The 19,047-nt window shown below is 44.2% G+C and overlaps 1 protein-coding gene across 3 annotated transcripts in view; it reads right to left on the bottom strand.

The window, feature by feature from the left end:
- The window catches only part of TCTN1 (tectonic family member 1), an 80,457-nt gene that overhangs the window by 14,135 nt on the left and 47,275 nt on the right, over nt 1-19,047 (bottom strand). For all 3 annotated transcript variants that reach the window (XM_056536073.1, XM_056536064.1, XM_056536054.1), the window contains 3 exons: nt 17,339-17,464; nt 13,544-13,663; nt 928-1,009 (listed from right to left, as the gene is read on the bottom strand). In XM_056536073.1, coding sequence (XP_056392048.1) covers nt 928-1,009; nt 13,544-13,663; nt 17,339-17,464 — 328 coding nt within the window. The remainder of the gene's footprint in view (nt 1-927; nt 1,010-13,543; nt 13,664-17,338; nt 17,465-19,047) is intronic.

Genomic DNA, 19,047 nt, shown 5'->3' with positions numbered 1-19,047 from the left:
CCAATGGGCAGTAACACATATATTACATTCTTCAAGTGGAGAAAGGATCAAGCTGATGGAATGAATATATACACAAGGGAAGTCCCTGGCTTAGCTCTTAGTTCTCACCCATACAGAGGGGTCCTATCTGCTCTGGGGAATACCTCCTATGTCTATGGGCATTCATTTGGATGGCTGCCATGTAAAGTTATATTTACACCACAGTGACCGTTTCAGAAAAAAAAAACAATTATGACCACGTGTTGCAAGGTTAGATTAGCTATATTCTGACAGCTATCTATCAGCTGACTGCAGCGATTACTTCTATTAAAGCGAAACCAACAGCCTGTTCACCCACACTAAACCCAATAGACTGATTTATAGTGCCGGAGAACCAAATTAAAATGAGGCATAACCCACCTGGATCTGTGGTCTGGTTCCAGAGATAGACCAGTTTTAAGCCTCAATTACTAATCTATTAATTCCTGACTTTTCGCAATTGAGGCATTCCTGCCTCAGTCCCCTCTGCTCCGATATGCCCTCCCACCTCACAAATATTCATGAAGGACCCTTCACTCATATGCCCTCTCACCTTGTACTCACATGGGAGAGGAGGTGCTGCGGGCAGGGATGCTGGGTATGCCAGGTCCCGCCTCCATTGAGCAAAGCCGGTGATTAGCATATTAGCAATGGAGGCTAATAATGGGTCTCTCTAGAATGGAATAGTGGATCCAGGCAAGTTTTACCTCATTTTAATCAAGTTCACCTGCACTATAACCCTGTGTATTGAGTTTAGTGTGGGTAAACCAGCTGTCAGTTTCACTTCAAGAAGTGGGTTGCCTTCATAAGACAACTCTTATACAACAGTTCGAATTATTGTTTACAAAATTATTGATGATCCAAAAACCATATACTATTATGTTAGGCAAGCACCAAAAAAAGGATATTGTGGCAATTTGAAGCCGGCAACAATAGGCAGTCCAAATACGTAGCCTGGATTCCCACTCAGAAGGGTAGGTGCTGTGCCATTCTGTAACGAAACAGAAGGTCAGTGCTGTGGTTGAATGGATACAAAGATAATACTTAGGTCAATAAGACATTATTGAATGTGTTGCATTAGTATTTTCCTTTGCTTTCAGTCTGTACCAACGGCTTTGAGTAATCAGCAACTGTTTCTACATTGGTTAATGATTTCACAGGGGTAAAAACTATATAAATACTAATCCTCCATTAATCACTAGATATCTTGGCTGAGAGGAAAAGCACTGGATTAACCAGTCTGCTGTAAACTGTACTCTCTACATCTATTGCATTAAGGTTCAATTGTACGCCATCCAGACAGAAGCACAAAGTTACAGCTATAAAGCCATCAACACTAAACATACTATCTAACAGCTATGATATTCAGATATATCTAGGAATTTCTGTTATTGCAGTTAGTTAGTACACAAACAACAACTATTTTTCTGACAATCCATGCGGCTTAAAGGGTAGTTTTTTAATGAAGTGGTGACAAAGTTATACAGATGTAAATTACTTTTATTTAAAAATATTAAGCTTTGTAGTACTTATTAGCTGCTGTATGCTCCAGAGGAAGTCATGTAATCTTTCCAGTCAGACACTGTGCTCCCTGTTGCCCATGTCGTGAACTGTCCAGATTATGAGTAAATCCATTAACCCCCAGGACTTAAGGACCGAGGGCGTACCTGTACATCCTCTGCGTTTCCGTTCACTGCCAGTAACCAGGCCATGTGGGGTTGGTTGAGCCCCCCCCCCCCCCCCCCCCCAATTCAGATGGCCGATTTGCGGCGATTCCTGGTCATAATAAGGGTTACCACCTTTACGTGGATACATTTTTTACCATGATCCCTCTGTTCAAATCCCTTGCCGCCAGATCCACGTCCGCTTGTGGGACTGTGCGGAAGAATCAGAGGCCTCCCTACAATTTCATCAAGACACCTATGCCCAAGGGTGCAAGCAGGGCTCCTACCAGTGAAAATCTGTTGCTGGTCAGGTATAAGGATAAGAAGGATGTCCTTATGCTGACCACAATTCATGGTAAAACAGCTCACCTGTCCCTGTGCGAGGTACCACAACACCGGTCCTCAAGCCCGATTGTATTCTGGACTACAATCGGTATATGGGGCAGTTGATCTCTCTGATCAAGTTGTCAAGCCATACAACACCATGCGATAAACCTGGGCATGGTACAAAAAAAGTTGTGGTCTACATGGTCCAGGTTGCCATGTACAACTCTTTTGTACTGTCCCAGTATGCTGGCAACACAGGGACATACCTTCAATTAAAAGAGGAAGTCCTAAAGGAAGCCCTGATATTTGGCGACTGGGAAAGAGCAGGCTGGAGTTCCCTTGGAACTGGAAACGTAGTTGCCAGGATCGTCCCAGGCCAACACTTTCCAGGTGAGGTCCCCCACACTGGAAAGAAGGGATGATCCCAGAAAAAATGCAGTATGTTGCAAGAGGGAGGCAAAGATGGACATCACCACTCAGTGCAACACATGCCCTGACTTCAGAAAATACACAAACCCTTTCAAATAACCTTGATAAGACCTCTTTGGGTATTTATTTTTTTATTTTTACAAAAATGGGTCATGGGTCACTTTTGGCTACTTACTTTTGGCTATACTTTGGGTCATCATTCTGGGTACATAAGTAACATATCAGTAGTAAAATTGAAATTTTCATTTTCCCCAAACTACACTTCATCCATTCCTGGAAAATAAATTTAGGGGACACCCATCCAATCCAAATGTCCACTTCACCCCTCTACACCTTCCCCAGGGGGTAATAGGGTTACATGTGGGTGTTCCTTTCTTTTATATTCCTCTGAATGTATGTAACTGTCAGTTACTAATAGATCAGTAAGAAACATAGGCCTCAAATGCTAACCCCATCATATTTACAGGCAACAATTTAGGGTCACATGTTGATTGTTCTCAGTATGATGAAGTAGAGCATAGGTGAAAATTGCAATTTTCATTTTTCCAAAACTAAACTTTATCCATCCCTGGAAAATGAATTTAGGAAACACCCATGCATTCAAAATGTCCTCTTTACCCTTATACCCATTCCTTGGGTGTCCCACTGAGTGTACATACTCACTATACCCCCATTGTTACATTCCTTGAGTGGTGTAGTTTCTAAAATGATGGCACTTGTGGGGGGTTCCGCTATTCTGGCACTGTCACGATCACCCCCTATCGGTCCAGCCAAGACGCTAGAGAGAGTGTGATGGTGCAAGGGTTAAGGCCACCAGACCTCTGGGTATCCACTACTAGTCCCAGCAAGTCACCATTCCCCCCTCCCCTCTGATCCCACCAGGGGGTCTTCTCTCTTCCTGGCCCCCTTATCTGTGTGATTATATGATGGGTCCAGAGTGCCCCTTACCTCCTGCTGCTTCAAAAGAGCCTTTGACTTCAAGGGAGATGTAAAAAAACAGCCAGACCCCCAATAAAATGCAATACACAAAAGGATACACCGTCTGAATGACCTCTTACCCATGTCTTGGATTATACAATCACACACAGTCATAACTTATAATACACATATAGGATTTTAATAATCAGGCCTTGGGCCTGACACCTCCCCCTTAAGATGGGGACAGAGACATCTTGCCTCTCCAGGCTGATAGATCTGTCTCCATTAACCATCTATTTCTCCCTGACGCGATAATCCATCTGCATTTTGATGCAGGCTTCCTTTCCTGTGTTGGACAGTGAAATTATATTGTTGGCGGATAAGACTCCAGCGAAGCAGTTTGCCATTGTTACTTGACACTCTGTCCAACCAATGTAGAGGGTTGTGATCAGTTATAACAGTAAAATCCCTGCCATACAGGTATGGCTGTAATTTTTGCAAAGCCCAGACCACAGCTAGACATTTCTTCTCTATGACCGCATAGGCCACTTCTCTAGGCAATAGCTTCCTACTCAGGTAGAGAATGGGGTGTTCTTCTCCATTGGAGTTTACTTGGCTAAGAACAGCCCCCAGACCAAAATTGGAAGCATCTGTTTGTACCACAAACCTCCTACTGAAATCTGGGGCCTGGAGGACCGGAGAGTTGGACAATGCAGTCTTGAGGGCAATGAAGGACTTATCACAATCCTCAGTCCAGGTAATTTGCTTGGACACCTTCTTTTTTGTCAAGTCTGTGAGAGGTTTTGCTATCTTACTATAATCTGGGACAAATCTACGATAATACCCTGCAGTCCCCAAAAAGGACATGACCTGTTTTTTGGTCTTAGGAATTGGCCAGGCCATAGTAGACTCCACCTTACTGGGCTCAGGGCGTAGGGACCCTCCTCCTACTCTATGCCCCAGATACTGCACTTCTGTCATGCCCACTTGACACTTTTCGGGTTTTATGGTAAGCCCTGCCTCAGCTATTTGCTTTACCACCTTGCCCAGGTGACTCAGGTGCTCCTTCCAGGTGTTACTGAATATGGCAATATCATCTAAGTAGGCCACGGCGTATTCCCTGTGGCCCTCTAGCAGCTGATCAACCAGTCGTTGGAAAGTGGCTGGGGCATTTTTCATCTCAAAGGGCATGACACAGCACTCACCCAAAGGGAGTGATAAAGGCTGACCGCTCCTGGGCCTCTGGGGTCATAGGGATCTGCCAGTACCCTCTGCTTAATTCCATGATAGTCACATATTGGGAACCTGCTAGATGATCAAGTAGTTCATCTATTCTGGGCATGGGGTAAGCATCAAATTTAGTCACGGCATTTAACCTTCGGTAGTCCACACAGAACCTAGTGGATTTGTCTTTTTTGGGCACCAGCACTACTGGGGAGGCCCAGGGGCTTTTTGACTTCTTAATTACCCCTAGCTCTAACATGTCCTCTATCTTCTTCTGTATATGGGCCTTTACCTCTGGGGATACACGGTAGGCTACCTGTCTTAGTGGTGGCTGGTCCCCCGTATCAACATGGTGGGTGGCTAGAGTAGTTCGCCCTGGCCTCCCCGTAAAGTTGGCACTGAAGGCACCTAGTACCTGATTAAGCTGCCTCCTCCTTTCATCTGAGAGCTGTGGATTGATCTCCACAACCTGAAGGGATCCCTGGCTCTTAGCTTCCTCCACTAGATCAAGTAAGGGATCACTACCAAGCCCTTCCTCTGGTGCACTACATACACTGAGTACCACCTCCTCAGGGTCATAGTATGCCTTTAGCATATTAATGTGGTACTGTCTCTGCCTCTGACCTTTCTCATCAAGGGCTACTACATATGTGGTGGGTTCTAGGCACTGTAAAATGGTAAAGGGACCCTCCCAGGATGCCTGCAACTTATTCTGCCTAATGGGGTTCAGAACCATTACCTTCTGTCCCACTTCATAGACCCGGTCCCTTGCATTGCGATCGTACCAGTATTTCTGCCTGGACTGTGCTGCTGTGAGGTTGTCATGTACCAGCCCAGTCAATGTCTGCATACTGTCCCTGAACCTCAGAACATACTCCACCACAGAAGTCTCAGGGGCATGTAGCCCCCCCTTCCCATTCTCCCCTATCTAAATCTAGGGGTCCCCGCACTTTGCGACCATACAATAACTCAAAGGGCGAGAAACCTGTAGACTCTTGGGGTACCTCCCTGTAAGCAAATAACAGATGGGGTAAATACTTCTCCCAGTCTCTGCCCTCCGATTCTACAAATGTTTTTAGCATTTGTTTCAAGGTGCCATTGAACCTCTCGCAGAGACCATTTGTTTGGGGGTGGTATGGGCTTGCTACCAAGTGCTGTACATTCACCTTTTTACAGAGACTTTGCATGAGATTGGACATGAACTGGGTGCCCTGATCAGTGAGCATTTCTTTGGGGAACCCCACCCTGCAGAATATACTGATCAGTGCATCTGCCACCTTATCTGTCCAGACAGAGGATAAGGCAACAGCTTCATAATCCACCACAGTGAGAATAAATTGTTTCCCTGTGCTGCTGGGTATAGCTAGAGGTCCCACAATATCCACTGCCACTCGTTCAAAGGGTACAGATATGACTGGTAGGGGCACTAGGGGAACAGGAGTAACATCCCCAGACTTACCCACCCTCTGGCAGACACGACAAGATCTACAATAATTGGCAACAGCAGTACCCATACCTGGCCAGTAGAAATTGTGTGCCAACCTGGACTTTGTCTTGGCCACTCCCAAATGTCCTGCCAGGGGGGTCTCATGGGCCAACCTCAGCAGCTCTTTCCTGTACTGCCTAGGAACCACTAACTGCCTTTCTCTCTCCTGGGCCCCTAGCATGCCTTTGGAAAGGGACTCCCAGTACAAGATATCATTTTCCCAATATACCCGATGCCCATCTCTGTCAACACCTGTATGTTCAACATGTTGTCTCAGCCCTTCAAGGGAAGGGTCACTGCGCAGAGCTTCCCGGAAGTGCTCATTTCCCTCCCCCATCTCGTGGTATCAGGGAGCACATTTCCCCCAGGTGAACTAGCATCTCCACCTTCCTCTGCTGTGGCTTGCATGTCACACAGCTTGCCCCTTGCATCACTATCCTCCCTTCTTTTTAAAGCTGCAGCCCTGGCATGCTGGTGACGCGTTATCACTGCCACCATTGGTATGCCTCCCTGGGGTTTACCTTCCTCCCCCTCCAGACATAACAATACAGGCATCATACACAGGGCTATCACTCCTTCCCTCCTCCTCCGTAGGCTCATAGGATTGGGACATATCACTCACTGCTGGTCCCTCATCCTTACATGTCACCAGGGGCACACCAACCCCTCCCCCTAGCCCATCTCCACTAGGTTTTGGCATTGGCAATGCATTGTCACCACATTTTACAATACACCCCATTCCACTTTTGGAAAACATTACTGGTTCAGTCACAGGTAAACAATTATCAATCCCCTGCACTCCCTCCCAGTTACCACATTTCGCAGTGTCTCCCAAAGTCTCGCACAGTACCTCAGAATGAACAGGGCTCTCTCCAAGCCCATCCGGTGTGCAGGTAGTGTCCTCTGGAGCATAATGACAGAGCATCCAACCCAAATCATTCCCCAGCAGAACATTAACAGGGATGTCCTCAGAGACCCCCAACTCCCGCAAACCTTGGCCTGTACCCCAATCCAGGTACACACGGGCCATGGGCACAGCAGGCCGCACACCTCCAATTCCTTTTAAAGCCCTGGTTCTTCCAGGGATGATGTCCTCTGTATCCACCACTTCAGGCCGCACCAAGGTAAAGGAGGCTCCAGAATCTCGCAAACCCACTGTCACCCGGTCACCCACAGTTACACTCTGCAGGTTATCCGCTCTTTTCTCCACCACTCCGGACACCAGAAGAACGGCTGTGTGTCCTCCAGCTACTGGTGGAGAATTCTTTTTGTTGGGGCAAGTGGCACTCAGGTGCCCAATATTGTTGCATCTGTAACATCGGCGGGTGTCCCCCTGACCCAATGTGGCTCCTGTTGCTTTTAGGAATGATGGCAAGAATTTCCCGGCTGACCTGGTGGTGCTTTGTGAATGTGTGGCTTCCCTCCAGGTACTTGCTCCAGCTTGTGCAGATCCACGCTTTGCTGCTGGCGCCCGGTTGTTGGCAAAGTCATCTCCTAGTTCTGCTGCTTCCATGGCTGGCTGTCTTGGGCTTGCGGTCCAAAATCCACTCTGGCTTCAAAGCTCCGTGTTTGGAGAAACTGATCCAGGACCATCAAGTCCTCCAGGGCCTCATAGGTAGTGACTTATAGGCCCCCAGTCCATTGCCTGAATGCAGTCCTTAGCTGACCTGCATGTTCAGTGCAGCTTTCTGTGGCGCTTTGTTGCAAAGTCCTAAACTTTTTCCGATAAGCCTCCGGAGTCAGATTAAAACTTTTTAGCAGGGCAGATTTTATTGCCTCATAGTCCTGGTCACTCTCAGAGGGAAGCGAAGCAAACACACCCAGAGCTTTCCCTCGCAGCCGTGGGGTTAGATATCGTCCCCACTGTTCCTTAGGTAGGTGGAACTGCCAGCAAACCTTTTCAAATTCCCTCAGGAACCCATCCAGATCACCATCTTTCTCCAACATGGGGAAATGTTCCAAGCGGGGTTTGTGGTCTCCTTGATCCTGCACATCGCTCCGTGTGGATGAAGCATCCCCTCTCAGCCTCAGAACCTCCAGTTCATGCCTCCGCTGGGCCTCTCTCTCTGCAGCTCGTGCCTGGGCCTCTCTCTCTGCAGCTCATGCCTGGGCCTCCCTCTCTGCAGTTTGGTACTGGAGAAGCAGTTGGAGTTTCATATTAGCATCCACATTCCCAAGGTGTTGTAAGGCAGTCCGCATATAAGAGTCCAAGGCCTCATGTGGAGTACTGTCCTGATGGGGAGTAATGTTGTATTCCCCAGGAGATATCAATCCTTGGGTGGCAGTTCCAGCTGTAGGACTTTGTCTCATGTCACTCAGCTCTTCTGCGCGGGCATCATACTCGACAAGATCAGCAATAAGTTGTTCATTGTTCTTTCCTGCAGTAGGGATGTCCTTTTCTTGGCACATTAGCTCCAGTGCAGGCTTGGACTGCTTGCGATATGCCTCCATATTTCCAAGATGAGACAGAGGAGGTAAAACAGGAGATGGGGAGGACAGAACTGTCTTGCAATCTTTTTGTATGTCTTTTAAACCAGAACTGAGCTCTGTCTTTGGAATTTACACACAAGAATATGTATGCAATTTCTTTTTAGTGCTAAGATTTCCTAACAGGTAAAATCCAGCAAGCACTAAAAATCTCTAAATATATCCTGACGCTGCCACCAGTTGTCACGATCACACCCTATCGGTCCAGCCAAGACGCTAGAGAGAGTGTGATGGTGCAAGGGTTAAGCCACCAGACCTCTGGGTATCCACTACTAGTCCCAGCAAGTCACCAAATTAACCCTTAGATAAACGTGTTTCCACCAGAGCCGCCTTCAGAAAGGTGAGCTCATATATTTAGAGTCCAGCTCTTGTCAGCTTTGGGCCCAGCCTTGAACACCCTACTTTGAGTCTAGCATTGTTTTAAATATCATATCTGCTTTCTTGGGAGGGAGACTCCATTCCCCCCTCCCCTCTGATCCCACCAGGGGGTCTTCTCTCTTCCTGGCCTGGCCCTTATCTGTGTGATTATATGATGGGACCAGAGTGCCTCTTACCTCCTGCTGCTTCAAAAGAGCCTTTGACTTCAAAGGAGATGTAAACAAACAGCCAGACCCCCCAATAAAATGTAATACACAAAAGGAAACACCATCTGAATGACCTCTTACCCATTTCTTGGATAATACATCACACACAGTTATAATTTATAATACACATATAGCATTTTAATAATCAGGCCTTGGGCCTGACAGGCACCATGGTAGCTCTGTACATGCACGTTGTCCCAACCCCCCGACTCAGATTCCAGCAAAATTCTCTACAAAAGCCCATTGGTGCTTTTGCTCTTCTGAGACCTGTTGTGCACCTGCAGAGCAGTTTACGTCCAAATAGGAGGTATGTCCTTACTATGAAGAAATGTATTTACAAATTTTGGGGGGCATTTTCTCCTATTACTCCTTGTGAAAATGAAAAATTTGGGGTAACCCCAGCATTTTTGTGAAAAAATAAATAACATTTTTCATTTTCATATTGCATTTTAATTAACATTTATTAAACACCCGTGGGGTGTTAAGGATCACTGTACCACTTCTTAAGTTCCTTGAGTGGTGTAGTTTCCAAAATAGTGTGATATGTGGGGTTTTATGCTTTTCTGGCACCATAGGTGCTTCCTAAATGAGACATGCCCCCAAAAACCATTTAATCCAAATCTTCTTTCCAAAAGCCAAAAGTGTCTCCTTCTCTTTTGAGACCTGTAGTGCGGCCGCAGAGCACTTTATGGCCACATATGGGGTATTTCCATTCTCAGAATAAATGGGGTTACAAATTTTGTGGGGTATTTTCTCCTATTACCCATTGTGAAAATAAAAAATTTTGGGGAAAAAATGCATTTTAGTGAAAAAAAAAATTTCATTATCACATCCAACTTTAACAAAATGTCATCAAACACCTGTGGGGTTAAAGGGGTACTCCGCCCCTAGACATCTTATCCCCTATCCAAAGGATAGGGGATAAGATGTCTGATCGCGGGGGTCCCCCAGCGGCCGCTGGGTCCCCCGCGATCTCGGCTGCAGCACCCCTGCTGTCATCACTTTATAGAGCAAACCTGCTATGTGCGTAATGACAGGCCATACAGGGGCCGGAGCATCGTGACATCACAGCTCCGCCTCCTCATGACGACACAACCCGCCTTTTAATGCAAGTCTATGGGAGGGGGCGGACCCTGTGTTCCCCATAATTACGCACAGAGGGAGTTTGTTCTATGTAGTAATGACAGCGTGGTGCAGCAGCCGAGATCGCGGGGTCCACAGCGGCGGGACCCCCGCAATCAGACATCTTATCCCCTATCCTTTAGATAGGGGATAATATGTCTAGGGGTGGAGTACCTCATTAAGACTCTCTGTACCACTTAATACGTTCCTTGAGGGGTTTAGTTTCCAAAATAGTGTACCATGTTGGGGGGTTTATGCTGTTCTGGCACCATGGGGGCTTCCTAAATGCGACATGCCCTCCAAAAACCATTTCAGAAAACTTTGCTCTCCAAAATCATTGTCGCTCCTTCTCTTCTGAGCCCTCTAGCACACCCACAGAGCACTTTACATCCACATATGAGGTATTTCCTTACTCGAGAGAAATTAGGTTACAAATTTTGGTGGCTTTTTTTCTCCTTTTACCCCTGAATGGGTCTACAAGAACATGTTAAAAAATTAAGATTTTGAATTTTCTCCTCCAATTTGCTGCTATTCCTGTGAAACACCTAAAGGGTTAGCAAACTCTCTGGATGTCATTTTGAATACTTTGAGGGGTGCAGTTTTCATAATGGCTAACATAAAGACCCTCAAATTCACTTCAAAACTGAACTGGTTCCTGAAAAATTCAGATTTTGAAATTTTCGTGAAAAATTGCTGCTAAACTTTGAAGCCCTCTAAGGTCTTCAAATAGTAAAAACATGTCAACTTTATGATGCTAACAAAGTAGACATGTCCGTTTTCCATACAAGCAGAGAGCTTCAAAGTTAAAAAGAAAAATTTAATTTTCAAATTTTTCATGAAATGTGGGAATTTTTTGGGGATTTTTTTTGAAAAAAAACTATATCTGAATCAAATTTATTAGTAAAAGCACCCCAGAGTTATTAATGTTTAAAGTGACAGTTGTCAGATTTGCAAAAAATGCTCTGGTCCTTAAGGTCAAAATGGGTTTTGTCCTTAAGGGGTTAGGCAAATCTCTCCTGCTTAGCACAGTTCCTGACATGGACAGAGATGGCAGCAGGAAACACCTTGCCTGACTGGAAAGAACACGCAACTTCCTCCAAGGAATACAGCAGCTGATAAGAACACAAAGATTTGAGATTTTTAAACAGAAACTGTAAGAAAATCTGTATAACGAGATGTCACCAGTTAATTTAAAAAAAAAATTTTTGTCCTCCAGAATACCCCTTTAACCCTCTGTGCCATGCATAAAAGTGACCACGGAACGTATGTAATTTTATAGAGAGAGACTGCAAATGTGAGTTCACCATAAACGTGGTTGCCAGTGGTTACTGTGGTAGTTGGGGGGGGCCTAACAAAGGCCTCCCATGTCTGCCACGGCTATGTACCTAGTAAACACTGACAGGAAATAATGCTTTGGTACAATGAGTATACCAAAGCATTATATAAGCAATCAGCAACCACATTGTAATGTTTACACACCAAACACACATATATGGTATTGCCGCAACTAATGACCTGAGCAATTAAAACTGCATTGTGAACACTGTAAAAATAAAACTTAAGACCATTTAGGATGTTTATTTTCCACACACCCCAAAAAATTAAGCTAATTAATAAATTGTATGTACTCCAAAATAGTACCAATAAAAACTGCAATTCATCCTGCAAAAAACATCATACAGCTAAGTTGATGGCAAAAAAATAAATACCGTATTTATCGGCGTATAACACGCACTTTTTAGGCTAAAATTTTTAGCCTAAAGTCTGTGTGCGTGTTATACGCCGATACCCCCCCAGGAAAGGCCGGGAGAGAGAGGCCGTCGCTGCCCGCTTCTCTCCCCCTGCCTTTCCTGGGGTCTATAGCGCTGCTGTCGGCCCTTTTCACCCCCTGGTTATCGGCCAGGGGTAGAGAAGGGGCAGCGGCAACCATTGCCGGCGCCGCTGCCCTGTTGCCTCCCCCCATCCCCGGTGGCATAATTACCTGAGTCGGGTCCGCGCTGCTCCGCTGCTCCAGGCCTCCGTCGTTGCTATGCGCTGAAAGGCGCGGCGCATGACGTCAGAGCGCTGGGCCGTGGATAGCAACGACGCTGAGGACGCACGACGGAGGCCTGGAGCAGCGCGGACCCGACTCAGGTAATTATGCCACCGGGGATGGGGGGAGGCAACGGGGCAGCGGCGCCGGCAATGGGTGCCGCTGCCCCTTCTCTCCCCCTGGCTGTTGGCGCCGCTTCTCTCCCCCTGGCTATCGGCGCCGGCACCGATAGTCAGGGGGACAGAACGGGCAGCGGCGCCGATAACCAGGGGGTGAAAAGGGCCGACAGCAGCGCTATAGACCCCAGGAAAGGCAGGGGGAGAGAAGCGGGCAGCGACGGCCTCTCTCCCCCTGCCTTTCCTGGGGGTATATCGGGGTATACACACGCACCCTCATTTTATCATGGATATTTGGGTAAAAAACTTTTTTTACCCAAATATCCTTGGTAAAATGAGGGTGAGTGTTATAGGCCGGTGCGTGGTATACCCCGATAAATACGGTATATGACTGTAGGAATTCAGTGACAAAGGACTTTTTTTTTTTTTTTTAAACATGCTTTATTGTGCAAAAATACTAAAATAGATAAACTATACTGGCCTTTTTACCGGCCAATGAAATACAGGTAACATTATTTTTATCACATGGTGATAAAGAATAAGTTCAAAAAAATGTTGTTGCTGAGATTTTTTATTTGCATTCTACTCCTCAAAAGAAAATACTAAAATCTATTTTCATTTCAAAAATTAAAAAGAGTTATGCCTCCAAGGAAAACATGTTTTACCAATACTTTAAAGGGGTGCTCCACTTCCCCAGCATTCAGAACATTTTGTTCCGAATGCTGGGTGTGGACAGCAGGGGTCGTGATGTCACGGCCACTCCCCTCGTGACATCACGCCATGCCCCCTCAATGCAAGTCTATGGGAGGGGGGCATGGCAGCTGCCACGCCCTCTCAAATAGACTTGCATTGAGCGGGCATGGTGTGACGTCACGAGGGGCGTGGCCATAACGCTACGACCCCCACAGCCCACACCCAGCATTCGGAACAAAATGCTCCAAAAGCTGGGGCGGTGGAGTACCCCTTTAAGCTAAACTTAGTTAAGTCACTAATGGGTAAAGCTAATATTGCACCAAGGCACGCTAGTTATGCACCAACTAAATTTGATATTTACAATAAAAAAGTGACATTTTCAGGAGGGTTACTTCAACTTTACTACAACTAATAGGGATAAATAAAAATGCAGTATTCTGTACCTCAATGAAATGTATCTGGAAGTTCTGTTGAAAGGTGTTTGTATCAATTGCTCCAAGAATAAAGGATGCTGCAATACTAGTGATCCCACCTTTATCTGTATATGTAAATGTATAGCTGCCCTAAAGAGGAAACAACATAGAATATAATAATATAACATATAGTCATAACAGTCCACGTCATAATACATAAAGCCTGAAAAGAAGAACTTCCACCCTGACTGTAAAAGTCAGATTATTCTCCTAAACAGAACCACAGAGTGCAGGAAGTTTGTGTAAGGGCTTCTTTACATTATACAATTGCCTTGCAATTTTAACATTTCTAAATGTTGTTTACTTTTACATTTTTCACAAAATCTTTTCACATATATGACCTTTCCAGGCTTTGCTCCCAGGCCTCCTGGAAAAGGAAAATGTTATTGCCCAATGTTATAAAATAAAACAAAGAAAGAAGCAGCAAGAAAGATGTTCCTTCTTTTTGATTTGTTGTTTTTACTGTCCCACTAGAGGACTTGACATATATAATACACTGCAATAGAATGGTCCAGAAAGACCTTTGTATGTAAAAAATATTGTAACCTGAGGCCATTAAAAGTTGAAGGACCGCTGTATTTTATAACAATCCTGAAATCTTGCAATTTACATTCTGGACACTGGGGCTAAAGCGAACACTTCCTGTTCTGTACAGATCATTTTCAAGTATTGTTTTTTTTTTTTTTTTTTTTTTTTCAAGAGCAGAGTGAAAAGTGACACCAGTAGAGAGATAACACTAGATCCCCACCAATGACAGCAGAGAACATCATCCCCTAGAATGCATAATGACCTCTAAAAATATCTCCAGTTCATCTGAATGAGACAGGTCCTGTCTATTGCCGTCTATGGTTCATGGGTCCTGATGTAAAGATTGTAGCCAACATAAAATATACAAAAAAATTATATAAAAAAAAAATCAGAAAAAAAACCAATCAGAAAATAGAAACTGATCAGAAAAAAATAAAATAAAAAATAAAATGGTTTCACTATCTATCTGTAATCAGGGGGAGTACCTGTCACCAAACTAAACTTTTAATATATTGTTGCTTATGTAATTATCAGACACTTTGCCATTTACTGGCTGTTAAAATTCTCAACCTTTATATGTTTTCAATGTGATTGAAAAAACAGCCACTAGGTGGCTCTGTCCCTGCGCAAGTCAAGCAGTTAGTTTGGTCTCCTCCCGCCTGGAAGACCAAACTCAGGAAAAGCGTGCAGGGCATGGCGAGGCACAGCTCTCGCAGGCTTCAGTGGTGTCGAGCCTGCTGGGGAACGCCCACTTTCTCCTTCTGGGAGCTCACACAATGTGAGCAAGGTGAAAGGTAGGATACAGAGCTTTTTAAAGCTCTGGAAAAAATTTTAAGGGCAGGAGGGGTGTTAGGAGTAGTTAGGGAATATAACCTGAGTTAGTTTAGAAAATATAGTTTGGCGACAGGTACTTTTTAAGGTTTTCCAAGGTGTTTATAAAAATGATGTCTGTTCCATTGATAGATTATGATGACTACACATTCCTTGTCGCTCAGAGGACCTCCACCACAGATACTATTAGGACTTACGCATGTCAGGGACTTGGAGGGAAATGCACCGGAAAAATTCAACAAAAATCAACCTGTGGGCTCCAGCCCACAATCTCTGCCACGGTCCAAAATGCTTACTCCCAAAAGCCAATTTAATACACTGCTTGTGGCAATGTCCTCAAATGTTCTCCTTTTTGCAGAACATTCAAGTTTTCCTAGAAAGAACTTGGAAAAATAAAGGTACCACCATCTAGCCTTCACTATATTTTCCATCATATTCCCTCCCAGTCAGATAAATAGCTTCTAAAAGGGGTTCATTTAGTCCTATTGGCAACGGTTAAATGTACTTTACGCCAGTGGCTGCAGACTTCTCCACCATTTCAACATGATGCGATCAACAAGTTAAAGAAACTTTTCAACACTGATCAACACTGACTAGGCAACCTTGAGGACATTGCCGATGTCCGGTGGCACACGGGGATAGGAGGAAAGGAATGAGTAACAAGAAGAGGTCATGGTACGTACGGTAAACTAGGGGAGGTAGTAGACTTCTGCATGTCTCTGGCGCGGTAGGCGCAAAGGTTGCCTTCCTTACTTTATGCAGCATTGTTATAGTTTTTCCTATCTTATTCCTATGTTCACAATGTTCTAGTGAATAATGTTCTATGTATGATAAAACCTCAGACTGTTCGGTAATGCGATTACTTACATGACAGGACACCACCTGTACTGATTTCATATTGTATATATTACTGTGTCTCCACGTTTTGTTACTGACATGTATAACTTGCAGTCTTTTCAATACAATCTTCAATAAAATATTATAATATTCAATAAAATATTGTTTAACCCCTTAAGGACAAAGTTCATTTTGACCTTAAGGACCAGGCCAAATGTATATTTATATTTTCGTTTTTTCCTCCTCTTCTTCTAAAAGTTATAAAACTCTTTTATATTTTCATCCACAGACTAGTATGAGGGCTTGTTTTTTGCATGACCAGTTGTCCTGCATAATGACACTAATTTTACCATAAAATGTATGGCGCAACCAAAAATAAAATACTATTTGTGTGGGGAAATTAAAAAGAAAACCGCAATTTTGCTAATCTTGGAAGGTTTCGTTTACACGCCGTACAATTTATGGTAAAAATGACGTGTTCTTTATTCTGTGGGTCAATATGATTAATATGATAGCCATGATTATATACTTTGCTATTATTGTTGCGCTTAAAAAAAAAAAAAAAACGGAAACTTCTTAACCAAATTAGTATGTTTAAAATCCTTCTATTTTGACGACCTATAACTTTTCACATTTCTGTGTAAGCGCGGTATGAGGGCTAATTTTTTGCACCATGATCTGTATTTTTTTTATTGATACCACATATGTGTATATAAAACTTTTATAAAAAAACTTTTTTATTATTATTTTTTTTAAATAAAATGTGACAAAAAAAAAAGCAGCAATTTTGCGCTTATTTTTGTTCACGCCATTCACCTTACGGGATCAATAACATTATATTTTAATAGTTCAGACATTTACGCACGCGGAGATACCAAATATGTCTATTAAATTATTTTTATATTTTTACACTTTATGGGGGTAAAATGGGGAAAAAAAGGACATTTTACACTTTTATTGGGGAGGGGATTTTTCAAATTTTTTCCCTTTTTTTTCCCTTTAATTTTTACACTTTAATAGTCCCCAAAGGGGACTATCTATAGCAATCCTTTGATTGCTAATACTGTTCAGCGCTATGCATAGGGCATAGCACTGATCTGTGTTATCGGACATCTTCTGCTCTGGTCTGCTCGATATCAGACCAGAGCAGAAGACCCCTGGAGACGGCCGGAGCCAGGTGAGGGGACCTCCGGCCGCCATGCCGGATGATTGGATCCCCGCGGCAGCGCTGCGGGCAATCCGATCATCTATTTAAAGTACCGCACTGTATTGATCACGGCATCTGAGGGGTTAATGGCGGACATCCACCATTACCGGTGGGTCCCTGGCTGCTGATAGCAGCCTTGACCTGCCGCGCATGAAGCGAGCACCGGTCTGGTGCCCACGGTCATGGCAGAGAGTAAGTGTACGCCATGGTGCGTTAAGTACCACGGCACCATGACGTACATTTACATCCATAGTCGTTGAGGGGTTAAAAAAATTTTGGCTGTCTGTGATTTTCAGATAAGTTATCCAGAAAAAGAGTTAGCTTGGCAGCCCCATTTATAACATAAGTGTAAATGTACTTACCCCAAGAACAACATCGTTACAAACCCCTGTAGTATTGTCATAGGAAGGTATATAGTCACTGAGATTTCCACGAAAAACCGCCTCATCAATAGATTTTATTATAATAGCCTGAAGAGTCACATTAATCTGAAATAAAACAGATTTTTATTTTTTTTAGGAATGTAGAGTTCTTTAACCTCTTAATAAACACATCATTTCGTTTCCTTCAAAGGGGTACCCCGGTGGTCAATGTGTTTTTCAGTTTTTGACTTACCCAATTTGTTTTGTTTAATTTCTATTCTTGTTGTTTATGCAACTCTATTTCCGTTCTTTGTTGTCTTTTTATCCCCCACTTTGTTTTCCTATCTTTGCTTCTATTTCCTGTTTCTTGCTGTGCTGAAAACTACAAATCCCAGCATGCCACATGCCTTGCTGGTTTAGGGCGGCTCCTATTTTTTTGTTTGTTTGTTCCACCCTTTACCCATCCTACTATTTTCCCAGGTCGGCCCCCTTATACACAGCCCACTAATATAAATCAGCCTTGGTTGGGATACACTGTCATACACACACAAAAGGGACTACAACTCCCAGCATGTGTAATTCAGGAGTCTTCAGTCTGTGGTATAACACCAGCATGCTGCTTCTGTAGTCTCCTGGGGGTTATAGTTCACCACACCTCTGTAGGGCATACACCAGTGTTTCCCAACCAGGGTGCCTCCAGGTGTTGCAAAACTACAACTCCCAGCAGTCCCTGGCAGCCTTTGGGCATGCTAGGAGTTGTAGTTTTGCGACAGCTGGAGGCACACTGTTTGGTTGGGAAACTCTGTTCTAGCCTATTCAGCATACACATCATGTTACACCAGTGTTTCCCAAACAGTGTGCCTCCAGCTGTCGCAAAACTACAACTCCTAGCATGCCCAAAGGCTGCCAGGGACTGCTGGGAGTTGTAGTTTTGCAACAGCTGGAGGCACACTGGTTTGTAAACACTAGCATTCACATAAACACACACAACAGGGACTACAACTCCCAGCATGTGTCATTCAGGAGTCCCCCCCCTCCCCCTTCACATATAGAGATCACCCCCAGTATGAGATTTATCCCCCTGCAGTCCATACATCCCCAGTCGTCCGTGTACTTTGTCATCCTCCCCTTCAGATAACACTTATCTTCTCCTGTGCAGACCTGCGTCCTTAGAATGCAGAGCAGGGGGAGGGGAGGAGCTGTGTACTCAGCTGGATGAGATGAGGGGGCGTGGCTTATTTCTCTCATGCAGACAGAGAAGGGAAAAAAAAGCTATGACATCTTGTCCCCCAGCAGACTCAGAACATGGCCGCTGTGGACAACAGTAAAAGAAAACCCTCTGAACTACAGAACTTCCTGCCCAACAAACAGGTAAGCAAAACACACACATGCTGCCAAAACATATAACACATGTATATTGCAAAAAAACAAAACTTACAAAGAAGATGCCATATAAAATTAAAAAAAATTAACCACCGGAGTACCCTTTTAAGTTTTGATCTCTATGCTCTCCAAGAGCAATAACTGTTTTTAACTTATTTTTTCATCAGCAGAGCCACATGAGAGTTTGTTTGAGAGCTTTTTATGACCACCTTTTATCATAAAATGTAGTCTAAAATAAAAATAATAAAATATATTATATATATATATTTGTGGGGATCGTTTTAATGTAATCGTCATTGTAAAATAAAGCTAGTATGTTATTTTTA

Source organism: Hyla sarda, chromosome 1 (genome assembly GCF_029499605.1).
Source record: "Hyla sarda isolate aHylSar1 chromosome 1, aHylSar1.hap1, whole genome shotgun sequence".
NCBI lineage: Eukaryota > Metazoa > Chordata > Amphibia > Anura > Hylidae > Hyla > Hyla sarda.
This window is presented reverse-complemented; position numbering and strand designations above follow the sequence as displayed.